Source organism: Lynx canadensis, chromosome A1 (genome assembly GCF_007474595.2).
Source record: "Lynx canadensis isolate LIC74 chromosome A1, mLynCan4.pri.v2, whole genome shotgun sequence".
NCBI lineage: Eukaryota > Metazoa > Chordata > Mammalia > Carnivora > Felidae > Lynx > Lynx canadensis.
This window is the reverse complement of record NC_044303.2, coordinates 143,039,780-143,066,778: the sequence shown is the minus strand read 5'-3', so window position 1 is coordinate 143,066,778 and position 26,999 is coordinate 143,039,780. Positions and strand designations below refer to the sequence as shown.

Below are 26,999 nucleotides of genomic sequence, written 5' to 3'. Positions count from 1 at the left end.
AAGAGCCTTAGGATGAGAGGAAAAACTGTATGCCCAGGAAATGATATTAACACAGTAGTAAAACAAAGTAGCAACAAATGATAAGTGATGTAAATTGAATACATAAGCACTCAGGAGAAACAAAGAAATGATGAGAGGCATTTGGGGGTGATTAGGATAGATTTCCTCAAAAAGTATAGTTTAAGATTTCCCGTTATTTTAATAACTTTGGTTTTATCTTTCTTGATTTAAATGTGAATGAAGGAAAATAATATTTAACACTGTATTAATTTTCTGTCGCTGCTGGAACAAGTTACCATAAACTCAGTGACTTAACATCACACACATTCACGTTACAGTCCTGTAGTTTCAAAGTCTGACATGGATCTCACGGGACAAAAATCCAGGGTGTTGGCAGGGCCGCATTCCTTCCTGGGGGATTTAAGGGAGAATCCATGTCCTTGCCTTTTCCAGCCTGGAGTGGCTGCCCACATTATTTGGCCCATGCCTCCTTCCTCCATCTTCAAAGCCAGCAATGGAGGGCTGAGTCCTTCTCGTAGCCTTGCTTCTGTTATCATGCCTCCTCTGACCTCTTCCACTTTTAATTTTTTAAATTTTTTTAAAGTTTATTTATTTATTTAGAGCAAGTGGAGAGTGTAGAGGAAGAGAGAGAAAGAGAGAGAGAGAGAGACAGAGAGAGAGAGAGAGAGAGAGAGAGAGAGAGAGAATCCCAAGCAGGCTCCACACTGGCAGCACGGGGCTCCATGCAGGGCTCAAACCTACAAACCATGAGATCACGACCTGAGCCAAAATCAAGAGTTGGATGCTTAACTGACCGAGCCACCCAGGTGCCCCATAATAGTTCCATTTTTAATTTCTTGAGGACCCTTCATGCTACTTTCCATAGTGGCTATGCCAATTCACATTACCAACAGTGCACAAGGGTTCCCTTTTCTCCACAGTGTCACCAACACTCTTTTCTTTTTGATCCTCTGCCTATTTTTTCATTGGATTTTTTTCTCTTGAGTGGTATGTGTTCCTTTTGGGTATTAACTCCTTATCAGATATATGGTTTGCAAATATTTTCTCCCATTCTATAGGTCTGTTGATTTTGTTTTCTTTTGCTGTACATAAGCTTTTTAGTATGATGTAGTTTCACTAGACTATTTTTGCCTTTGTGGCTTGTGTTTTTGGTGTCATATCCAAAAAATCAATGCCAAGAAGTTTTTTGTCCATTTCGAGTTGGGTTTTGTGTATGGTATAAGATAAGGGTACAATTTCATCTTTTGCATGTGGGTATTCAGTTTTTCCAACACCATTTGTTGAAGAGACTGTCCTTTCCCCCATGTGTGTTCTTGGGTTTATTTCTGGGCTTTTTGTTCCGTTGGCCATATGTCTGCTTTTACACTAGTAATTATTTACTTCCTTTGTTTTTTTTCCTGCTCTTTTTCTAAGTTGAAATTCAAACTTTATGAACATTTTTCCAGAGCAAGGTGGTCTTTTTTTTTAACTTAGATATTTTTTAATATTATTTTTTTTTTTGAGAGAGAGAGAGAGAGAGAGAGAGAGAGAGAGAGAAAGAGAGCATGAGCAGGGGAGGGGCAAAGAGAGAGGGAGACACAGAATCCGAAGCAGGCTCCAGGCTCTGAGCTGTCACCACAGAGCCCGACGTGGGGCTTGAACCCATGAACCGTGAGATCATGACTTGAGCCGAAGTCAGACACTCAACCGACTGAGCCACCCAGGAGCCCCATCACAGTTGTCTTTTTTTTAAAGTGTGTGGTGGTAGTTTCTAAAATTTGCCTGAAAGCCCATTTTATCTGATTTAAATCTAGGAATACCAGCTCTCTTTTTCATCTTTTGGTTAATATTCTCATGATACATCTTTATCAACCTTTTTACTTTCAATCTCTCTGAATTTTAAGTGTTTTAAGTATGTTCTTTTCTAAGGAGCATGCACCTATTTTCTTTTCTTTAATCCAGTCTAACAAACTTCAGCCCTGTTTGAGTATATGAGAGTTTCAGTTACTCTACTTTCTTACCAACACTTAACATTGGCAGTCTTTTTAATTTTAGCCATGCTATCAGGTATGCAGTGATATGTCATTGTGGTTTTATTTTGTATTTGTTAAATCCTTGAAAACCATTGCTGCTTATATTTTGTCCACTTTTCTAGGCGTTGATGATAGAAAGGTAAACCCAGCCCTTACCACTTGCTAAGTAGCATTCCTCACCTTGTAATTTTCAAAGTTAATTTCTTAACATATACCTAAGGCATTTGAAGAGTTTTTCTTTTAAAAATAAACTTATAGGGGTGCATGCGTGGCTCAGTCGATTAAGTATCCAACTCTTGATCTCAGCTCGGGTCATGATCTCATGGTTGGTAATTTCAAGCCCTGCATTGGGCTCCATTCTGGCAGTATGGAGCCTGCTTGGGATTCTCTCTCTCCCTTTCTCTCTGCCCTTCATCCCTCCGCCCACCTCTCTCTCTCAAAATAAATAAATAAACATAAACAAACAAACTTATATAGTTTGTTTTGCTGTTTTTGGAAGGAAGGTCTGTTGAGATTTCTTGTTCACCATACTGCCAGAAATGAGTGTTTACTATGTGGTATAAGTTAGAGAACTAAATTTTTTTAATTTAGTTAATCCCTATTTTCACCATCATGTATTAAATTACTCATTCTTGCTCACTGTCTTAGTCTTAGTTCACAAAAAGTAAAGCATGAGACAAAGACTTGAATTTAGTTGGTTTACTTGGGAAATAATCCCAGGGTGCAGGAGTGAAGAACAGATTTAATTGTATATAAATTACATTTAGGCTTCAGTACTTTACTTCCTTTTACTATAACTAATTTCATCTTGAGATACTAATTTTTACTTTGATTCTTTTTTGTTTGTTTGTTTCATACATCTTTGAGTTATCTTCTTTTCATGGAAATTTCATGAGTAATATGCTTTCTGAAGCCTTGCATATTTGAGAATATGGCTTTCTGTTATTATTGCCCATAATGACAACTTTGTTGGGTAAATATTCGCGTGGTCATTTTTTTTTTCCTTCAAAATTCTGTAGACATTGCTCCTGGTCTCTGACATCTATTGTTGCAGAAAAGTAATCTCCGTATAGCCTGATACTTACTTTGGAGGTATCCAGTTGTTCTTTTCTTGACTAGATAATTATAGTGTTCTGTCTTTGGCATTGATAGTTAGAAAATAGATATAGATACAGATATCTAGATATCTATATGTCACCAGTATTTTGGATTTTATTTCATCAGTTTTTATTGGTAGAGAGTGAGCACTGCACAATTCAAGATTTTTCATTCCAGGAAAGATTTAATCTGACAGATGTTGGGATTTTTATCTCTGTTGAATTTACTCCTGTCTTTTGGGCAGTAGCACCACTTACATGTATGTTAGATATCCTTTGTCCTTCATATGTTTCTTCTTAATCATTTTTATATCTTTGCCATCTTCCGCCCACATTTCAGGATGAGTTCCCCTTCACTGATCTTTATTTTTATTTATTTATTTATTTATTTATTTTTTACAGATCTCATTCTGTGTCCCTTTAATGCTTCCAGTGGCATTTCAAAAGTAATATGGCAAATATTTTCCTCACTGCCTTTCTATAGGCTTTCCAGCTCTTTTCATTAAAAAAAGTCAGTTTTATCATTGTATCTCTTGCCTCTTTTGTAGATTTAATATTTCATTGATTGTATTAAGTACATGAAGCTGAGGTCGACAGTTGATTCTTTTTCTTCAGTAAATAGTTCTTAAGTATGCAGTCCCTATACCTCTACAGTGATATGTTCATCTCCTTTTACGTTGTGAAATATTTTCATATTTAGGTGTATTTTATTATGTTCCATGTCCATAATATTTTATTACTGAGTGTAAATTAGGTGGGTTTTGCTAATAATTGCCTATATTAATTATCTTTGTGTTCCACCTTTCATGCCATCAGAATCATTTCAAATATAAAAGCAGGAGGACTCCTTTAGAAAAGATATATAGAACCAGTTCAGTGATCTAATGGTCAGTGGATAAGGAAGAGTGGTCCAATGCAGTTGGCCCTCCTCATAAGGGAATATAGTGTCTAGGTGGTTTCTTTGTATCCGACGGAGCCATTGATCAGGAGCCAATTTTATGGTCCTTTTGCAGTCAGCTGGATTCTGTTCCAGGTATGCAAGTGACTATGGACATTTCCTGTCCTGGTGCTTTTGTACCCTGTATTAGGATGGATCCTCCTGCGTGCAGCCTTTTTGTCTAGTGTGCTAGAGATGCCCTTGGACTTCCTGGCGTGGGTGACTCCTAATCTTTTATTTATTTACTTATTTATTTATTTATTTATTTATTTATTTATTTTAATATTAGAAGAGAAAGCACATGCATGAGGGGCAGAGGGAGAGAGAGAGAATCTTAAGCAGGCTCCATGCTCAATATGGGGCCCGATGCAGGACTGGATCCCACAGACCTGGGATCATGACCTGAGCCAAAATCAAGAGTCAGATGCTCAACTGACTGAGCCACCCAGGTGCCTGGGGTGACTCCTAATCCTCTTGACTCGAAGTAGTCAAAGAGGTTCTCACCCGAAGGCTTCCTTTCTGTTCTGTCCTGCCCTGATTTCCAAATTATGAATGTTTGTGAAAGTCTGTTAGCAGATCTCTTATTTATTTCTTGGCGCCCATACTATTTTCTCAGGAAAGGAGTTTTTAGTCAGCTCTAGCTTCTCCCTTTAAAATGTCAGGGGTGTTCCATACCTGTGCTTATTAGTTGCCCTCTCGCCTAAATAGGCAGTTTTAAAGAGGTTAAATACATGATACAGTAAAGGAGTTGAGAACAATCACATGGAGAGATATAGAGAAGAAACTAATGTTGACAATGCACTGTATTCTAGCCACTGTCTAAGCAAACTCCCACCACTGACACTTAGCCCCTGCCTGCATTACTTTCTTTAGAGCACATATCACCATCTGTCATAATTATATTCTAAATATTTGTTTATCATCTTCCACTCCCATTAAAATAGAAGCTCCACAAGGGCAGACACTTTTGTCTTTTGTATTCATTACTGTACCCAAGTATCTAGAACATGGCATGACAAAAAGCAGTTGTTGAGTGTATGTCCTGTTTTTTTTGTGTTTTTTTTTTTTGATGTTTATTTATTTTTGAGAGATTGAGCAGGAGAGGGGCTGAGAGAGGAGGGGACAGAGGATCTGAGGCAGGCTCTGTGCTGACAGCAGAGAGCCCAACACAGGACTTGAACTCACAAAACATGAGATCATAACCTGAGGTGAAGTCAGATCCTCAACCAACTGAGCCACCCAGGCACCCCAAATATATGTCCTTTATTTAAAGGAAAATGGGGGGCGCCTGGGTGGCTCAGTCGGTTGAGTGTCCGACTTTGGCTAAAGTCATGAGTTTGAACCCCACATCAGGCTCTGTGCTGACAGCTTGGAGCCTGGAGCCTGCTTCGGATTCTGTGTCTCCCTCTCTCTCTGCCTCTCCCCTGCTTCTCTCTCTCTCTCTCTCTCTCTCTCTCAAAAATAAACATTAAAAAAACTAAAAGAAAATGAAAAAATGAAAGACTCGGGAAGGCCTTTACCAGATATTTTTTTAATATTTATTTATTTTGAGAGAGAGAGAGTGTGCATGCACATGTGGGAGGGGCAGAGAGAAGAGAGAGAGAATCCCAAGCAGGTTCTGCACTGTCAGCACAGAGCCCAACAAGGGGCTCAATCCCATGAGGTCATGACGTGAGTCAAGGCCAAGAGTCAGCCACTTAACAGACTGAGCCACCCAGGGGCCCTAACACATCTTTTCGAAAGAGATCAGACAGGTGTCAGAGGTACTTAATTTGTTTGTTTTCTCATTCTAGCACTTTATTGGAAATTGGCTGTGTACATAAATGAAATCAGACCAAAGTAAAAGCATTACTTGCACACAATATTCTGATGTCTGTGCTGTTACATAATTTAATAAGTCCCAAGATGTTTCTGATTTTGGTCAAAAGCTTGAGCAGTCCAGAAAACTCTCTCTATAAATATAGATCATAGCATCTAAACAACCATCATTGTTTTAAGTTAGTTCCAAAACCCCCTGGAACATCTCTTAAAATCTGTAGTTTAGATTGGCTGCAGTGCTGGTGGGAGGGAATGAAGGGCGTGCACTTTATACCACAGAGCTGATATAGTAGGTACTGGGGTGGGGGGACAGAGCTCCTCAAGTGTGGGGCACACAAGGGGGTGAGGGCTGGAGATTGTGAAAGCTGGCCAGGGAACTCAGCCACCATGTGTTTTCCCACATTGCTCAACTATCAAAGCGATGAGACTCCAATGCAGAAAGAAGCCCATCACCCCAGGTCCCTTGCGTGGCCAAGAAATGGCAGAGCCCTCCTCCTGATTGTAGACATTCTGGCACAGAGGTCCTGGGAAGTTCTACCCATCTCCCTCCCCTGCCATCCCTAATTCCCTCCAAATTACATAACGTGAGGGAGGGGCACCGCAAAGAAAATAACTCTGAGCCCAAGTGCTGCCGGCCCCTTGGAATGAGGATAGGGTGCCTTTGCTTGGTTTGACCGGAGGGGCGCTGGCAAAGGCTGCTCTGCCCCCAGTGTCTCCCTCACCACCTTGAAGTCCACCATCAGTAATTAGGTTGTTTGGCTCTTCAAAGCTTCTCAGCATTCAGCAGTAACACCTGTGTATCTGTGGTGGGTTTGCTGCTCACAGTCGCAAACAGCTTTAACCTCCACCAAACCATTGGTTCTTACAACCCCATGAGGCAGGAGGGGCAGAGATCATGATCCCCATTTAAAAGGAACCCGGAACCCACAGAATTAGGTCCCTTGACTGAACTCACACAGCTGGCCAGTGGCAAAATCCAAACAAGAGCTCAGATCTCCTCTCACGTGTCAAAGCTCCCGAGTCCACACGGCGAAGCCCGTCCATCGCTTTTCTGAGAAGGAAGAGGCTGGGGGAGGGGACACCACCCACATCCCTCACTGCCCCTCTTGGGAGATTCTCAGTCCCATTGAGGACAGAATAAGTTTGCATGTGACAGATAATGATCGCAGTGACCAGGCACAGCAATAAGGAGGTCATGATGACCATGATGGCCAGGATGATGAGGACAATGACCCAGATAGCCAGGATGTGCTTGGGGAGCACAGCCTCCATGGGGACCTGACTGACGGCATCCATGCTACTTCACTCTGAAATGCGTCCTCCAGAATCCTTTCCTGCTGTAGTCTACACACGTGAAAGTCTAGCCGATGCGTTTGGGCTGAGGGGCCGGCACTCAGAGCTCTGCTTTGCGGTGTACGTTTAAGATCCATAACAAGCGGCTTCACCAAGTGAGGGTAATAACACCTGTCCAGAGGTACTTGATTTGCAATCGCTAATGTTTGTTCGTAAAGTAAGATGTAAAAAACTTAGATTTGGTTTACTTGATGGCTAGTTTAAGAGACTCAAGGGTGCTCGAGTCCAACATGAGTATAAATTTACAGTGACTTATCAGGAAGTCATGATTATTTTGGCAACTTATAAAAATTCATTTCACAGCCTTTCTTTGATAGCATTTTGTAAAAATTTCTTCCATAATTTCTTCCAAAAAATTCGGTACTTACCTGATTTTTAACTCCTTTCTCAAAAGTGAAAATAAGAATAAAAGAGGAAAGAGAGAAACTCAACTCGGGTATCACTCTCGCTTATAATATTTTGCCTGAGATATAAGAGTTATTGGTTATATATCTATTTCATTTAAAGAAAGCTGAGAGTTGGGTTTGGGTTATTTCTTGGACAAGCTAGAATATAGTACTTGATTTCTAACTATTAACAACTAACGTTTAAACATTTTAATGTTAGAAACTGAAAAAAAAAAAAGAAAAATCCACACTGTTCCCTTCTTCTAATTTTAACTATTTTCAAAGGCATATGAGGTTATTTTTTTCTTGATCTTTCCATGCATTATAAAGAGTAGCATTTATCCTGCATTGAGCTGAAATGATTACACAATTCCTTTAAAATGAAAATGTTGACGGTGGAAACCAAATTTAAAAAGAATGGAAAGAGATACATGTAAATCACCAGACACTTGGAAGAGCACAGGCAAATCTAAGAACTACGTGCTTTTTATAATCTTACATTTCCCCCCCTAAAAATCACTTTCCAAACGGTTGACAGTTTGGCAGCTCCTAGGATGACATCAACTCTTCTGTTGTGCAGTAAACTGCTTTCTTTTAGATAACTTGATGGCACTTCATCAAGTTTGGTGATTGCGTTGAATTAAAAACCAACTGGGGTTGAGTTTAAATTCCCCTAACTGATAAACCAAACACATTCCTGACCTTAGGCCTGCTTTTGAGCACTCAGACTTACCTTGTCTGTAGGCTGCTTGACTTCTAGAAGAGAAGTAAGCGGGTGAGAGAAAACGCACGTTCTAAAGTCAATAATCAGTCAAAATAATCTGCCCAAATGCACTACATTATCAGTGCATTTCTCCAACCATTCAGATGCTTTCAGACCAATCATCCTCTTTATCTTAACTTGACCCCAAATCAAGAGGATAATGACCTTGGCACTGTTTTCCACTTCAGAAAATCAAGGATGGTTACTTGAGCTATAGTCTCTCTCAGCAGTCAGGGGCAGATTCTCACCACCAGGAAGGTGGTGAGGAAAAGAAAATTCTAGAAATTAGCCTGTTAATGGGGAAGAAAAAAAGCGGTCTGTGAACAGGGCTAACAGCTTTGCTGAATCTTCTAGGAACTTGCCTCTGATCACCAGGTGAAAATACTTGCATTCTAAAGTTCTGTCCCATCACCTCACTCTAAACCAGAGCTTCTAGACTTGACTAACTCTAGGGAACACCTAATTCAGCATTTCTGGCAAATTCCCAGGTGGTGCCAGTGCTGCTGGCTCTCTGACCACACTTCACTTGGAGCAGCCAGCCCCCTATCGAGAAAGCGCTTTTACCCAATTTGAAGTCCAAGATTTATAATTTAAAATATTTGTATGAAGATGTAATTTAATACTAAGTAAATATTTTGTGAGATATGCAGTTGAAGACAGAGATAGAAGATGTTAACTTTCAGAACTGTTTTATAATTGCTAATATATTAATTATATAATCAATTATGTAATTAATGTATTACTTGTCATTGAAACTTTGTCATTTCCCCTGGAGCTCCTATTTAGACTAGCTGGATACCATTTTACATGATCTTTCTCATCATCTAAATACCAAATTGTTTTCTGATCCTAAAGTAATCTGGTGTTTGATGAAAAAAATTCACAATATGTTCAGTCCAGCAAGGCATGGAGATTTTAGAGCTCAGCTCAGTAGCTCAGTTCCTTTTTCCTTTTGTTCCTGATTTTCTCATTCTATCAACATTCAGGAAGAAAATCTGAACTTCCAAAAAATGGCAGTGAACTTAACATCTACCCCTCCCCTCACCTCCCACCCAGGAAGTGGTTACCTACTCAGTAATAAGGTACTATTTCTACCTAAAGATGAGGTAGACTCTGAGACTCCAAGTTGGATTGAGTTCTGACACCTTTCAAGTACTTCTCAGATCTTGCAGAATATTGGGAATGGGTGTAGACAAACTAATAAGCTCCCAGAGAGAATAAGTAGATGAGCAAGGTGACTAACGGTTCTACTTCTGTGAAGAAGAAGGAGTCTTCCCCACGCTCATGCCCATGTAAATGGCAGAGAGGTTACTCTGGCGTGGGTGTTGACATCCATGCATCCGTCTGGCTGGGCAAAGCAGTAACTGTGACACCTGTTGGTCAGTCACTGTATCTGAGAGACACAGAGCACCCTCACCCAGCATCCTTATGTGAGCTCACCTGGCATCCTGATTCAACAAGCTTGTTTTCTCTCCTCACCTTTCAAACATAAAGGCGTAAACATGTCTATAATGTCAGAGAATCTGAAAACAGAATCGCATGCACGAAGACAATGGGACAATCTGATGTTCCTAAAGTACTTCAAAGAAGATCTATTCCTTCTTTTTCCTCATGAATTGGGACCTTTTTTTTAGAACATCCTCAAAGGACTCAGTGCAGTCTTTCTTTAAAGCATTTAGAGATCACAAACAAAACATCATATGTAATAGAAAAAAACCAAAGAACATAAAATTTTATATTCAGTATCATCTCAATTATAAATTGTAGGCATATTAAACACAGGATTAGAATCATCCATTCTAATGGTCCATTACCTTTGGAGAATGAGATTATGGATGATTTCTTATTTTCTTTTTAGTTCTGTTCAGCATAGGCCAGATTTTCTATAAGCTTGAATTACTTTTGCAATTAAAAATAGAAGAAGGAGGAAAAGAAGAAAAGAAAAGGGAAATAAAGCAACAATATGATCAGGCTGGAAGTCTCTGAGCCTATACCCCTCCCACCAGTCTCTGTCCAGGGACTTAGGTCTGTGGTTAATTGTTTGATGTTTTTATGTGGTGTAGATCTGTCTACTGCCGCAGTGACAGAAATAAATTAGAGTGTCTCGGTAAAGACCAAACTCATCAATTTTTCCCAAATCTGTATTTGATTAATTCTGCAAAGGTCTAGGTCAAAGTTATTCCTCAAACCTTATTATTTCAATAAAGAAGCCCAAAGTTTCCAGGTTTGTCAGGAAATTCATTATCACCGTAAAATAGCAAAAGGTCACAAAATGTCTCCTTCCACAATCAAATAGCATATAAGAAAAATTTCTTTTTCTCAACAATTCATTACCCCAGCAGAACCAAGAGAAACTTCTGACATTTCAGATCCTTTTGCTTCAGGGGAAATAAATGTTCCATAGATCATGGAGAAAAATGACAAACAAATTAATGAAAAACAAATACACTCCTGCAGCATACTCAGCCATGCCAGACCAAACACAAGTCAAAGTGAGCTTTTATTCTCAGGTCTTTGCGACTCTGAAGAGTGACAGTTTCCATAATGGCATCAGCACTTCAGTTACAGAAAGCTGTACACACACCGAAAAAGAAGCACAAATTAAAGAAATATGCAGTGGAAAAACAGAAAGAGGAATTCTGTCATTTCATGCATATTTAACTGTAGTGGGAAAATCATTGCTGGCAAAGCAGTGTTGAAATTTTGAGCTAATACGTGGAAGCATTCTAGAAGTTATCCACCCCTCTCTTCATAATGCTTTATACAAAGTTGTAACTTGCCTGAATTTAGCTCAGTTTTCCCACATCCTAGAAATTCTTTCCTTTCATTCTGGCCACACTTCTCTTCCTCTCTAAACTTTGTCAGGGAGTAATTAACATGTACTTTCTCCGGATCTTCAGTTTCCATTCACTTACAGGCTAATTTTCACAGCGAGTACATTTCCATTTTCTTTAAAAAACAACAACAACAACAACAACAACAAACAGACAAAACCACACAAACAGTACAAATAAAGCCAAAACTCACTCTGACTCCCAGCCCTAGTCTGCTCCTTAGAGATGGCTGCCACTAATAGTTCTGTCCTTCCGGACACTGTAGTTGTACTTTCTTATATAATATGGAGTGTGTGTGTGTGTGTGTGTGTGTGTGTGTGTGTGTGTGTGTGTGTCTGTGGGTGAATGCATGTGTAAAATACTTCTTCCATATAAATGACGGCTTATGAACAACTTTTTTGTGACCTAAGTTTTCCACTCAATGATCTGACTTGCAGATCTTTCCCAGTCAGTACATATAGAGCAGTGATTCTCAGCTGGGGGCACTTTTGCCCCTCACGGGACATTTGATAATTTCTGGAGACATTTTTGGTGGTCGCGGCCTGGGTGGTGGTGATGCTGCTGGCATCTTGTAGGCAGAGGCCAGGGTCAAGGATGCTGTTGCACGTCTTTTAGTGCACAAGACAGCACAAAGAACTGTCCACCCAAAATATCAGTAATGCTGAGGTCAAGGAACTCTCCTATGGAGCTACTTTATTCTGTATAGTATTCTGTGGTTTATTTCACTAGTCATGCAACAATGTACATTTTGATGAATTTTTAAAAACGTTTCTTTGTGTCCATCATTGGGTGTTTCTTCCATTTACTTTTCACCCAACTGCAAACTACCCTCTTCCCCAAACATCCCCGTAGGTTACTAGTGGCCTCCTAATTTCCACATCCCTTGGCTCCTTTTCAGAATAAGCTGGCTTGGCCTTTCCATGACACTTGCCAGTGCTCTTTGTCCCCTTCTCCTGGAAGTATTTAGCCCCCTGGCCCCAAGCCTCTGCTCCTCTCTACATCTGCGGCCCCTTTTCAATCCCTGGTGCCCGCCGAGCACCATGGCCAGAGCTCTTGCTGTCCTCCAGGCACTGTGCTAGGCATTGGGGCATGAGGATGAACTGGGTGTGGGTTGAGCTGTCGCAGGTCCCTGCCCTGGAGACCCTCTGGTTTAGAAGACAGGCACATCTGGGAGTTGTGCAAAGTGAGACATGCCCCAATCACTGTGTATGCAGAGCTTGCTGAGTGATTCAGTGAGCGAATAGCTAAAGTAGAAAAGATTTTAAAAGACTGTAGAAAAACTCTTTCCTTCACGGTTCAGAATGTACTGCATATTTCATCTTCTTGCCTACTTCTCTCATAACATACATTTATAAAAATAAATCAAGGAAAATGCTTTCTTCACACCCCGCCCCCCTCCCCCAACTCTTCCTCTGCTTGGAAACAGCAACAGCATTGTTTCATTCTTGCTCTTTAGGGAGTATGCTCTGCCTTGGCCAAGGCAGACAAAAGATCAAATTAGAGAAGCAAGTCTGCTTGCTGCTGGCTGAGGGGTGGGAAGCAAGGCAGGCACTGACTCCTCTCCATCTGGGGCTTCCTTCTCCTCCCCGTTCTTATCAACCTCCTGGGTTGGAGGACGCCAGGTCCCTGGAACAATGAATCTTAAGCCCCTGCCCCAAACCTGGCAGCAAAGGAAATCTCAACTCTAAGTCCAGCTCGGTGCTCAGAGTGAACTCCTCAAACAAGTAATGAACGTCCAATGCGCAGGCCTGGGGAGATACAAAGATACCTGGTGTGACCCCAGCCCCCACAGAACTGGAGGGAGTTGGGGTGGTGGGTGGGGGGTACATATAAACAGCTAGTCAGTGCAAAGCACAAAGAATAAAATTAGCCCTTAAATGAAGATTGAGCAAAGCTGCTTAAGGAGAAAGGTGGGAGGAGGGTGCAGGGGCAGGAGCTAACCATGATAAGGGATCGAACAAAGCACTTGCAAATCATTTCCCGCCGCTCAGAAATAAGAGTGGTTTGGGGGTGCCTGGCTGGCTCAGTCAGTGGAGCATGTGACTCTTGATCTTGGGGTTGAGTTCAAGCCCCACGTTGGGTGTAGAGAGGACTTAAAAATAAAATCTTTAAAAAAAGAAAAAGGAAAAAGAGCAGTTTTGCTTGATGGATTCATTCAATTTAAGCAAGGTAAGTAGGACTTCTGAAAGGAGGGATGCTCAAGTGGTGCAGCCGTGGTTGTGTGTCAAAGATCTTAATTTGACTCATTTCCGTTCAAGTCCATTTTGTGCGGGTCATGTTATCTAATTATTAAAGGAGCACCCGCTGATTGCTCCAGGGCTGTGTGTGTGTGCTTTGCACGGTCTGTATTTATAGTTCTCGTACTTATGTTAAAGCTGGGTGGGGTCCTGGAGTTTAAAGGGTTCAGTTCAAGCCCAGAGGGCAGAAGGGAAGGGTTGGCGATGTGCAGGACTGGGGAGGGCAGCACAAACAGGGAGGTACGGAGCCGTTGGTCAAATGGGTCTGCGAACAAGGACACCAGTAGTAACCATTGCTACTATTTATTTCTGGTCTACCAAGGCCCTCCTTTGTCTCTCCAAGTAAAAAACTGATGCCACTGAGAGGCAGGTAGAAGACTGCTGTGGACATTCCCCAAGGGCTGCTGTATTCATCTATTGCTGTGTAGCACATCACCACACACTTTACAACTTAATACAGCACCCCTCTATTATCTCACGGTTCTCAAGGTCAAAAGTCTGGGCAGGCTCTTGCGTAGGCTCTCACAAGGCGACCATCTAGCTGGCAGACAGGCTTGGCTCTCCCCTGGCAGCTCCAGGGCGGCTCCGCTGCCAGGCTCAGCCAGGTTGTTGGCAGGACGCAGTGGCTTGTGCTTATACAACTGAGATTCCTGTTACCTCTGCAGAGAGAGAGGCTGTTCGAGAGGCTGTTCTCAGGCCCTTGCTCAGCGATCCCCTCCATCTCAAAGACAGCAAGAACCTTCCTCTTGTTGAAATCCTTCTATAATCTCCCTGACTTTTGTGCTCTGAGCCAGAGAAAACTGTTTTTAAAAGGCTCAGGATTAGGGTAGGCAGCCCAGATAATCTCCCTATCTTGAGGTCACTGATAGTGACCATTGTATCCACAGAGCCCCTTTTGCTGTGTAAGTCACATAATCACGGGAGTAACACCAAGGGACAAAGGGCATGGGTTTAGAATTCAGCCAACCCCAGTTGCACAAAGTGTGGTCCCGTTTGACCTTGAAAAGACACCTGGAGATCCAGGGCCCAGGAAACTGTGCTCAGAGCAGGGGTAGAGTGGGGGTAGGCAGGAGGGAGCGTGGCACAAGGAAGGGAAATGTTCTCAGGTAGCCAAACAGCGACTTTTGGAGGCATAATCAGAGGACTGTGCTGAAGAAATAAGCTCCTTTATCAGTTTTGTCAAGCTTCTTTGCAAGGTCCCATAAGCATTAGAATAATGAAGGGCACAGGGTCTTTGCCCTTTACCAATTCACAGTCTAATGAGATTATAAGGCATCTCCTAGACTGGAAATGTTGTCCTGATAAAAATGTATACCCTGAGACATCCACATATCTCCAGGAATATAATTGTATATATTTTAGGGACTGGCCTGATTACCTAGCACCTTTAGTTTTATATGTGATTTGTTGTTGTTGTTGTTGTTTGGTTTGTTTGTTTTTGTTGTAATCTTGGTTTGGCTTGCAGCTTTTTGTGTTCCTCTCTATATTCAACAAATACTTCCTGGGACTGATTACATTCACAGCACTCCCCTATTCTTGTATCTAGGGCTCCTCAGTCTTTATAGTGCCTGAGAATCACCTGGGCAGCATTTAAAAATGCAGCTTCCTGAGCCCTCCTTCCACACCCCTTGAGGATCTCTGAAGCTATATTTCGATCAAACAATTTGGCAGTTCTAATGATACAGGGACCCTATTTTGAGGAAGGTTGCTATAGGGGCAGGAAGAGTATAACCCAGAGTTTCTTAGGTTTCTTCAAAGTTTCTTCAAAGAGCATGTAAATGAATCAGGGAAATAAAATGTAGATCTATTTCACAAAAACTAATAATACACAACAGTGGATGCTGAAGAGCCACTGAGAACTAGAGAAAATAAAGAATGGGTGAGATATTACATAACGAGAGGACTATTCCTAAATAAAGTTCTCAGAAGATTTCAAAAGAGATTGGGTTTTAACTGGGCCTTAAAAGAGGGGCTAGGTCATTTCTGGTGGGGAGAATATTTGAGTCAGGCACGATGGCCTTATGCAGTGGCAGATAGCTCAACACCACTTAGGGGGACTGACTGGCTCGATATCTCTTCAGTGCTTCATCGAGGATCTGTCTTGAAGCACAACCTCATTCTTCTTCCTTATTAGGTTGCTTTTAAGAATATTTCATAAGAGGGGCGCCTGGGTGGCGCAGTCGGTTAAGCGTCCGACTTCAGCCAGGTCACGATCTCGCGGTCCGGGAGTTCGAGCCCCGCTTCAGGCTCTGGGCTGACGGCTCAGAGCCTGGAGCCTGTTTCTGATTCTGTGTCTCCCTCTCTCTCTGCCCCTCCCCGTTCATGCTCTGTCTCTCTCTGTCCCAAAAAAATAAATAAACGTTGGAGATTGCTCCTTCCTGAAAAAAAAAAAAAAGAAAAAAAGAAAAAAAAAAGAATATTTCATAAGAGATTGTACATGTACATAGAAAAAGAACTTAATCACAGTTGAAATATATGCATGGAGTTATGTATAATTTCAGCCTGATTTGTTTAAGTGTCGATCATGCTGAAAACCTATATAGACTCCAAATGGAGATGGCATCCGGTTATTAAACTCAGATGCCAGCCCCTTTCATTAACAATGAACATTTTTGCTCTGTATCTTTTCCTTCAGAGGTGGCGGGCCTACAGACATCTCAGACAATGCTGCCAATCAGTGAAAGAGAGGAAGTGGTCACGAAATTCAATGTGAGAAACACTCTATCAACCTTTTGCAATGGGGAGCCTTTGTTTATTCATGTAACCCATATTGGGAGCTCTTTCTATTTAAAGGGATTACTATCTGAGTGATTTATTGGAGACTGCTTGATACTTGCATTTTATAATTCTTTTTCCTCACTCAAGCGGTTTTGAATAGATATCCCCTGCTTTCCAAAATTCCTGTTTCGCCGCTTCACTTTTACCAATGACGTACTTTAGTACCCGTTTTCAGTAGCCAGAAGAAGTCCGAAGAGGGTTTTCACTTTTACGAAGAAAGGTGAAAATCGAGAATAGCATTTGGCATTTGCTTTGCAGCGAGGTCTCCTACAGGCAGAACGCACCCTGGGCAGGGAGAGTGGGCCCACCAAGCTCCTTCCCCGGGAACCACACTCAGCACCTCAGCATCAGGTTGCCGCCTAGCTTTGAGCTGCGTCTGTGCTTTATTGCGATTTATTCTGTGCATCATTAGCAAGATGTGTCCTAAGGTATCAGAAAAGCCTGAGACGTTATATTTTGAGCTTGGAACACTCAAAAAATTTTCCAGGTAAATGAGTGGTAATTACTTCTTTGATTTATGCTACTTCAGCTTGTGAAAGGTTTCACGGGATCGCTCTGCTTTTCAGTAGCAGGGGAAACCTGCATCAGAATGTGATGGCAGAAAATATATTCTACTTAGTGAAATCAGAAGAAGATAAACAGAACTCTCTCTTTTGCTGATACTCATAGTAAATACAAAATGAGAAACAGTAGAGATTCGTATGATACTGTATGATCCTATTATTGTAGAGTACAAATCACTGTTGTGGGGTTTTCTTAAGTGATAAATAAATGCCTGGGTGGCTTCAGGTAGAGGCTGTATCTAAAGGCTAATTTGCATAATTAAATAACACATAATTTTGTGTATTCCTGCAAGAGTAGAAAAAGTATTAGTGGTGGGGCGCCTGGGTGGCGCAGTCGGTTAAGCGTCTGACTTCAGCCAGGTCACGATCTCGCGGTCCGTGAGTTCGAGCCCCGCGTCAGGCTCTGGGCTGATGGCTCAGAGCCTGGAGCCTGTTTCCGATTCTGTGTCTCCCTCTCTCTCTGACCCTCCCCTGTTCATGCTCTGTCTCTCTCTGTCCCAAAAATAAATAAACGTTGAAAAAAAAATTTTTTAAAAAGAAAAAGTATTAGTGGAAATATGTTTACTTGTTTCTTCTAGGTACAGTCATAATTTATAAACTTATCACCATCATCAATTATTATTAAACTCATATGTGCCCTGGACAATCTTGAGCCCTCTAAGCTTCATCTAATGCTACATCTAATTGTGGGTGCTGAGCGTGTGCACCAGCATGTGTTTGAGCAGAATGTTCCTTTGACTTTGTGTCTGGAGAATGTGATAACCACTACACTAGGGAAACTGACTTTGACTTTGTTTCTGTAATACGACCATATCAAATATTTGGGGTTACTTTAATCATTTCTACCAAGTTGATCTTGACTGTTTTTTACCATTCCCTGTCTGTCTGTCTATCTATCTATCTATCTATCTATCTATCTATCTATCTATGTGTATGGTTTTTGTTGTTGTTGTTGTTGTTTTTAACATGTACATCAAGTTTGAAGTTTCCTTCAACTACTTTCCCAGCCTGGTTTCAGACCCGTTGCTCCATGAGGAGCTTGTCTACTCTCCTCTCCTCTCCACTGTGAATACTCTTCTCTTAACATTAGGGAGGCCTGCCCTGCAAGACACTGTGTTTCCCTCCTCAGCTCAGTGCCTGTTCTATTATCTTTGCTTCACTTGTGCACTTCCCAGGACCTAGCAGACAGCCAAGCACTTGCGTATCACTCTGTCAATACTGTAAATACCCCGCACCTTGAAGGGGGGACAGTCTTGGAGCACTTTCCTGTTTCCAAATGGATTTGCTTAGGGATTCCAATATGCAGCACATATGCCTATGACCCTGGGGTACTCTTTACTGCTTACAAGGATGTGGCACTTTTTCCAATCACTTAAACAGTCAAGTGGCTCTGCATTCATATCTTCCAGGCAGCATTTGGCCAAAAATTCTGGATATGTAATCTCTGGTGCAGGATTAGTTCAGTTGGCAGATATCCTTCCAGTGTAAAAAAGAAAAGAGAAAAAGAAACCATGGATGAAATGTGAATATACTGGGGTTTTTTTTGTCTGCTTTAATAATTAGTGTTTTTCAAATATTCAGTGTCTGCTTTTGATATTGAGTTTTCAGAGACATTGTATGGTCAAGATTGCATATTCACCGCTTCACACAATATATAGTTTTTGAGATAATGATAGAATTCCAAATGCTGATACACCCAGAAGAGAGTGTGCTTTCTCACCTCACACATCTGTTTTGCTTTATGCAGGAGAAATTTCACATGCCAGAATGGCTTTCAGTGGATAGAGGCAATCTGCTTTATGTTGAGTCTCTGCAGTTCACAGATGCAAATGTTTAGAAAGCAGTGAGGTTAACATGGTTATTTCTTCATCTGAAATGTCCCCAGTCACTGCTTTTGTCCTTTTTAAAAAAAAAAAAAAAAAAAAAAAAAAACCTTTGTTATAAATCTGTTGTGTGTAATCCTTATAGCCTTGCCTCATAATTCTGTTATCAGAACTAAATTAACTCTTCAGTGGCCTCCTAGGATGAATTTCAGGGTCCTCCCAGTTTATACTGCTAGTTTGATTGTGTCCTCTTGATAGAATTGATGTTCTCGGGGAGGAAATGAGGGAAGCATTTTCACTACCCAGAACAGAATCCCACTAACCAAAAGAATAGCCCCCACCCCAAAAAAAGTTCCAGGCTATCAATGCATGTCCTCAATTATTTAATCAGCAAATATTACTGAGCATTGTTGTTTCACTCTGCTAGGAAATGTGGGCAAGGCAAGGATAATATACAGATGCTCACCTCAAAAAAGGTACAGTCTGGTTGGACAGATGCCATCTAAAATAATGTAGGTGGCAATGTGTAATACGTGTCAGATGGCACTTCCTTACTGTGCTCCTGCTGCTCCCACAAGGAGGTTTATCACCCTACAATTCCAGACATGTTTTTCAAGGTTGTTTTTTTCAACAATTATTTATTTTTGAGAGAGAGAGAAAGAGAGCACAAGCAGGGAAGGGACAGAGAAAGACAGAGGGAGACACAGAATCTGAAGCAGGCTCCAGGCTCCAGGCTGTCAGCACAGAGCCCAACGCGGGGCTCAAACCACAAACCATGAGATCATGACCTGAGCCGAAGTCGGACGCTTAACCAATAGAGCCACCCCAGCACCCCTCAAGTTTGTAATTGAACCCAACACTTGAGGACCTGAATCTTATGCAGAGATTTACCTCACTCTTCTTGTATTGCTAAGTTGTTATGCTGTGTGAAGCTGTCTGTGTGGGAAGAAGTTTATGCAAACAACACTATGTCAAAGGTTCAAGGCATTTGAGAGCTTGGGAGAAGTCTAACCACAGTCATTTTCTGATACAACTGAACAGAGGAGTCGGCCACTGAAAGTTCCCGAAACTCCTGAAGCACAGGAAGGCCAAGCGCAGGTCCTGATTGAAGCGGTTTAACTAATATAGTCCCCGGTAGCACTCACTGCAGCAGGAAGGCCTTGTGTTTTTCTGAAAACGTGTCCTAAATAAACCCGCAAAGCTGTGTGCTAATTACAGTTTCGTGATTGACGGTGCAGTTCTGTTGGTGTCTAGAATTAGAACAGCGTAGAGTGTCACCCAGAAAATGAGCTCACGTGGCAAAAACAGACAAAACCCTGCTGTCAGCAGAAATCTGGTCTGCTTTTCTGCTATGGAATGTGGGCTTCCAGACTCTCTAGACCGTCTCTTTCCAAAGCAAATGAGAAACAAGTAACTCACAGGCACCGGCTTCATTTTTCCGTTCAAAGCACGGAGTTTTCACTATGCTGCTTCAACCTGTGTTTGCATGACCGAGTTCTCCAGGAAGTACTTACACCAGTGGTACTAGAAGTTCATGAGATCAGAATGCCGGTTTGGGGTTTAAATGTAATCGCTTCCATTCCTATTTCCCCTCCTGTCCTGACTCCCTGCATGGCAGGCTCTGTCTGTGCTTGTCCCCAAAGGAGAAATGACAGTCCTACTCTGAGCACTTGAAGACAAGACAAATAAGCATTCGGCCTTGGCGGGAGATCTCAGGGGGTCAGTGAGGCATGAGGGTGACAGGGCGCTCGAGACGTGAATGGAGATTGTAAGAGCTAAGTTTGCTAAGGATAAGCTAGGGAGCAGCGCCTTTTCTTCTGGGACAGCAGATGGGCCACTCTTTGCCACATCAAAGGTCTGGTGGGGTGCTCACCATGCTGGGCCACCAGATCAAGGTTTGATGAGAAGGGTCCAAAGAAAGACCCTTCTAATGCAGTCTATACCTTCTGCCAACATTCAGCTGCCTCTGATTCTTTTCTGAGACTGGGGCTCCTGGGGACAGCCAAAATCAGTGGGCTAGGCAGGCAGGCAGCTTTGAGAAATGTGTCAATGGGATGGAGGTTAGGGCCAGGCCTGTAGGCCTGCTGGGGGGAGAGCAAGGCAGACCCCAAGTCTAATGGCAGGTTGCTAGGGCACAATTACCTGAGCAGGAACGCAGGGGTAAAGGCAGATAGGCAGTGAGTGGCCAGATGGCCTGTACCAAACAGCTGCAGGGTCACTCCTGCCTGGTGTCAAGCCTGCTTCTGGGGCTCTGGCTGGCCTTAGCCTGACTGCAGCATGGATCTCTCAGCTCCAGCCAAAGGGCAAGATGTGCTTCTGATTGTGGGAGCTGAGCCAGACCTCACAGCCCCTACCCTCCTCCCTGAACATGCCCCAGAATTATCTGTTTCCCTGTTGTTCCTTACTCCTTCCAGCTCCTCCATGGGACTGGCCCTCAGTATAGACATACGAGAGAGTCACCCGTGATATATGTGAAAAATCTGGTACCAGATGCTTCCCCCTCTGGCTGGAGGTGGGCCTGAAATCCTCCCCCAGTGGACTCATTTGCCTGCTTAGCGTCCCTCATTGAGCCTCCAGTGCCCACTCCAGAACAGAGCCAGACTCAAGTCCACAGTGTGGGGGCCCTGCCCAGGGCTGCACAGCCACATTGTCCCACCCCGTTTCCTGCCCCTGCCCTGTACTGGCTTTCATGCTCAGCCATGCTGTGTTCTTCCCGTCCCCCCCTGTGCCACAGGCTTTCCTGCCTCCGTGCTTTTCCTCATGTGGCTCCCCTTGCCTCGACCGCCCATTCTTGCCTTCCTCTGCCTGGGGAAATCTGGCTTATCCTTTGAGATCCAGTTCAAACATAACCTTCCCTAGTAAGGCCATTCCAGCCAGTGCCTGCACCATCTTTCCTGGCAGAATTAAATACTAATTCCTTCTCCATTGGTGCCCACTCAGCATTTTATTTGCCCCTCTTGCCCATTATGACAGGCTTATGCATGCACATTTTTGTTAGATTCCACACCTCTCAAAGACAGGCACCTGGCCATCCGTCCATTCAGCTTTGTATCCCTCCCAGCCTAGTGCCTGCAACATAGTTTGTAATTTACACATGTCTGTGTTGCAAATCCGTTGCCTAAGATGGGAGCCTTTAGCGCTCATCAACATTTTAACTCTGACTAGTTGTGAAGGTCAAAAGCAGGGCACGTGGAATTGCTAACATTTATTGGTGACTTTCTGTGTGCCCCACCTTATTCACCATCCAATGGAAATGTCAGCTGGGACACCGTTGGCCCAAGCAGAGAGGGCCACAGGGGCTATCCTGGTTGCCTCCAGTGACATTGCAAACAGAGCGGAGGCGTCAGCTGATGCTGAGTGCTGAGCGGTCCTGGAGGCTGAAGTGAGATTTGTCCCTTGTGGCCTTCAAAACTATTTGGCTTTCTGAAGTTGCCTGTGGCTCCGGAAATTGGGGAAATACTTTAATAGGAGTGCTTCTCTGTGCTGGGAGGTATAAACGCAACATGAAATGAATCTTACTCCACCCAGTACAGGATGTGCTCTGTGAGCATGCTGGGCTGCCCTGGGCCAGCTACGAGCACTAGGAGGGTGTCCTTCCAGCCACCCCGGAGCCAAATGCAGGCCTCATTACAAAAGTGTCTTAAAAACCATGCGACAGCAGACATTTGAACACTGACTGGATATCTTTGTCTCTTCAGGCTGCCGTAACAAAATACCACAGTCTAGGTAGCTCATAAACAACAGAGATTTATTTCTCACAGTTCTGGTGGCCAGGAAGTCCAAGTTCAAGGTACCAGCATGGTTACAGCCTACACTTCCTGATGCATAGCCATTATCTTCTTGCTGTGCCCTCACATGGTGGAAGGGGAAGGAATCTCTCTGGAACCTCTTTTATAAAGCACTAACCCATCCATGAGGACTCCACTCTCATGACTTAAGTGCGCCACCCCTTTCTTTAGGGGTTAGGATTTAGACATATGAATTTGGAGGGGATATAAACATTCAGACCATAGCCCTGGATATGTGAAGCCATTAGGGAATTATTGTTAATATTCTAGGAAACATTGCTCATCTTTGCTCATTAAATCATTATTAATGTGATAATAGTATTGTGATTATGTTTTTTTTTAAAGAATCCTTATCTTTTAGAGATATATATACTAAAATATTTACAGGTGAAATGTTATGATGGCTGGGATTTGCTTTGAAACGATGTGAGGAGGAGGGAAAGGCAGGGAAAGATAGAAGATTGGCCATAAGTGGATAATGGTTGGAGTTGGTGTTGGGTACCTTGGTATTACGCTATTATATTATGCTATTCAGTCTACTTTTTGGTGTGTGCTTGGGATGTTTTATAATTAAGGTGTTTTTTTTTAAGTTTTAATTTTAATTCCAGTTAGTTAACATATAGTGTAATATTAGTTTCAGGAGTGCAATACAGTGACTCAACACATTCGTACAACACCTGGTGCTCATCAGGACAAGTGCCCTCCATAATCCCCGTCACACCTTTAGCCCATCCTCCCTCCCACCTCCCCTCTGGTAACCCTCATTGTGTTTTCTATAATTAAGGGGCTGTTTCTTGGTTTTTCTCTCTCTCTTTTTTCCCCTTTGCTCGTTTGTTTTGTTTCTTAAATTCCACATATGAGTGAAATCATAGGGTATTTGTCTTTCTCTGACTTACTTCACTTAGCATTATATTCTCCAGCTCCACTTATGTCATTGTAAATGACAAGATTTCATTCTTTTTTAGGGGTGAATAATAATTAAGGGTTTTTTTTTAAGTATGTGGGAAAGAAAGTTATTTTGTTCTCATCCCTTCAGTTCTTCGATTCACTTTATTATGTCTCTTTGCCTCACTCAAGGTCACCTTGACCTTCGGGAAGAGGGTCCAAATTATTGGCATCCTCACCCCTTTAGCACTTTCACGTTCCTCAAATATATTTAAAGGACTCCTCCTCCTTCTAGAACCAGAAGGGTGGGGGTCAGCTGAAAGTCCTAGAACGGTCTACACTTCACAAACTCTGGGCTTAGGCTTCTTCTGGTTTGAAACACTTGCTTGTCCCCAATGAGAAGTCACTGCCTCCTTGATGATAAGTTATAGAAGAGAAACGTACCATTTTCACTGAGTCTGGACCCCAGGGAGCTGGCATGGGTTAGTTTTGTGGAAGGACACTTTCATGGGGCTGACTCTACTTGGAAGCCAACTGATGAAGATGTGTTATCTGAAAGAATCTAGGCACCACCAGCTGCTTAGGAACACAGTGTGGACAGCATGCTCAGCACTGAATTATTTAATCTCTCCAATATTTCTATTTTATCTCCCCCCACAGATTAGATGCTCTGAAGTCCATTAGCTTAATGCTTTCCAGAGTAGATTTTCTCTGGCCTCATTTCCACCACCCTCTTGTTCCCCACCGCACCCCCACCCCCACCACACCCCACCAGGAATGCTCTGTGCTCACTTTATTGTCCTCAACCACTGCCCGTCTTCATGGCCCTGCTTTCTGCCTGTGCACAGTTGCAAGAGACTCGAGGAAGAATAGCTGATTGGTAGTGACAGGGAGCGGGGGAGCAAGCATGGCAAGAGTGGGCCAGCTGGTGAAGTCTTACATGGAACAATTTAAGCCTTAAGAGTTGTCAGGGATGCCTACCCCTTTGAGTTAACATCTTGTCTAGCTTCCGATCCATGGCCCATTTTCTAGTGGTCTGACTTGGAGGAAGCTACCGAAGCCATACTTATCACATTCCAGATGCCACAAGAGCTCTGGGCGTTAGTGAATACGGCACATGATTAAGTCAGGATCCAGGAGAAGCTGACAGTCAAGAATAATGAGGCAAATCTAAGAGGCTGGAATGCAACAGCATAAAGGTAGAGGGCTATGCTGGCAGCCATCTGCAGAGAACAGCATGAGGAGGAGTGGCTGCCTGGCAGCTTTCTGTGATGTGGCCACAAGCACCTACAGACAAATTTTGAAAAATCCAGTTACATGCGTAAAAGAAGTTGGAAGCGTCAATAGTATAATGAATGCAGAGGAGGGGGGCCAACCCGGAAACCACGCTTTGTTTCCTGTAAGCTTCTGGAGGGGGGGGGCGGGCATCTCAACAGATGTTAGCTGTTAGTAAGATATTATTATTTCCCTGGTGGTGCCTGATTCAGTTTGTTGTATGCAGAAGTTGATCTGTAAACGTCTTGCCTATTAACAGCCTCCTGACATCCTTTGGATACAGAATTGCTGTGTATGTCGGGGGCACTGTGACTCTGTTACTGCTTTCTGCTCCCTCCGAGCACCGGTTAGCTTTTTTGTTGTCATCTCTTCTAAGTCCCTCAGTTACACAGTAGGGTCGTAGCGAGGAGGATAACTTCAGAGTAGATTTTATGATAAAAATAATAATGGTAACCGCAATGGCTACCATATTTTCCCTCTATTTTGTTCCAGGCTCTGGCGTGGCACTTTGTATTGGGCCATTTAGTCCTCGCAGAAACCCCAAGAAGGTCGGTGGTAGCATTATTCCTATTTTACAGAGAAGTAAAGTGAGCTTTAGAAGAGTCATTTGCCCAAGGCTACACAGCTTGGAAGTGGCGAGCTGGGATTCCAGAGTCCAGGCTCTTCACACCTATCCAGAGCTGCCCGTTGCCCAGCAGCAAAGAGCTGTTCTCTTGAAGGGCTCCTTGTGGGCGCTGCCTACAGGTTCCACAGGCTTCATGTGTAGGGGTGAACGCGGACCCGAGCCCCCAGAGCCTGGTGGTACCACCAGTGATAGTCAAAACTTTATAATGTGCTTCAAATGGACTTTCCAGCTCACCTGGCCGCTTTCCTGATGAGAGGACACAGGCATGTTGACCCTATATATTTACCTGCACACACTGTCATTCTCCCTCTTTCCTACTTGGTTTGTCTGCGTATCGTTTTCCAGTGGTCTCTGGTCGGCAGGTGCAGGAACGTTGCAGAGAAAAATCAAGTCACTCAACCAATATGTATGGGGCTCTAAGTACTAAGTAATTTAAAAGGAACTTAAAGATACAGTCTCCACCCTCAAGGGGCCTTGATTTTATGGGAGATTTGACCTAGAGCTCTGAGGACACGTGGGACACTTGGCGGGTCTTCCCAGCTCAGAGAGAGACTGGGGATGGAGCCGGGAGTTGGGGAGGTGCGGGCAGGCAGCTCTAGTCAGCCCCACTGAATCTGCCATCTGAGGGACCTGTCCTCACCCAGCCATCAGCATGGGCGCAAGCAGAAACCACCCATCTTTGCCTCTTCTCCAGGATCCACTCTTTAAAAGCATTTGGGTAATTACAGCTTCCATTTCTGCTTTGGTTGTTGGTTTTAGTGTATTAATCACCTGCCATGTCAAGAGATTTCCCTGACCCTCCATGCTCTTGCCCTTTCCTCTCAGCAGTTAGGGTGGCTCCGTGGTTTCCATCTCTTCTGAGCCACGTGAGAGTTAGGCACTTGCCAACCTCCCTGTCCTCAAATGTACCCTCTGCTTTCTTCCTCACGAGAAGCCTGTGTGACTGCAATGACCAAGTCCTCTACCCTCAACGGTAGGTGGGCATGGAGTGGCTGGCAAGGGAAGAAAGGAGGAATGAACTAGCTTTGATTTAAAAAATTCTCCCAGAGTTGGAGTGAAACACTCTTTTGCTTTTCATTCCACATTTTTGTCACATCTACTTGAGCATTTATTAATTCTGAGAGATAATCTCTCCCCTGGTATTTCTGTTTCTTTTGCAAGATTCTAACTCTTCTTATATCTTGGGTGAGCTTTGTGAGACTAAAGATGTTTCTCAGGGCACCTTGGTAGCTCAGTCGGTTCAGCGTCTGACTTCAGCTCAGGTCATGATCTCACAGTTCGTGGGTTCGAGCCCCATGTCAGGCTCTGTGCTAACAGTCTGGAGCCTGCTTGGGATTGTGTCTCTCTTCCTCTCTCTCTCTCTCTGCCTCTCCCCCACTTGAATTCTCTCTCTCTCTCTCTCTGTCACTCTCTCTCAAAATAAACAAACTTAAAAAAAAAAAGGGCATTTCTTTTTTATTCACCAAACGTTAATGGGTAACGAGTCTTAGAGTCTTTCAGGCACCCTGCTTATACTCTTGACTCACCAGGAGTGCCAGGCGCCCTTTCTGGTTCTGCGCATTGCCCTCAGGTGGGAGAGTCAGGGCACTGAATCAATGAAGAGGCCCGTACTAGACCCAGTGCTCCTTTCCTGCACGGAGTGGCCCCACAGCAGTTTCCGGTACTTAGTAGGTGCTCAGTGAGCAGTCATTGAATGGAATGAAATCAGTTCCTGGTATGGCACCAGGTACAGAGCAGACACATATTTGTTGAAATAATGAATAAATTCCTCTATTCCATGGCAGAAGAATTCCAGTCTCCATAG

The 26,999-nt window shown here is 43.1% G+C and overlaps 2 protein-coding genes across 4 annotated transcripts in view; one reads left to right on the top strand and one right to left on the bottom strand.

The window, feature by feature from the left end:
• The window catches only part of ARSB (arylsulfatase B), a 175,342-nt gene that overhangs the window by 123,200 nt on the left and 25,143 nt on the right, over positions 1–26,999 (top strand). The window contains exon 7 of one of the 3 annotated variants that reach the window (XM_030323657.1): positions 16,094–17,106. The exons of the other annotated variants lie outside the window; for them this stretch is intronic. Within the exon in view, the coding sequence (XP_030179517.1) occupies positions 16,094–16,095 (2 nt within the window). The 3' untranslated portion in view covers positions 16,096–17,106. Of the gene's footprint in view, positions 1–16,093; positions 17,107–26,999 lie in introns of those variants that run through there. 3 annotated transcript variants of the gene reach the window in all.
• LOC115513537 (small integral membrane protein 3-like) lies at positions 6,837–8,080 on the bottom strand. The gene is made up of 2 exons (XM_032595042.1): positions 8,074–8,080; positions 6,837–7,182 (listed from the first exon to the last, which is right to left on the bottom strand). The coding sequence occupies exon 2, from the start codon at positions 7,179–7,181 to the stop codon at positions 6,837–6,839; it is 345 nt and encodes a 114-aa protein (XP_032450933.1). The 5' UTR covers position 7,182; positions 8,074–8,080.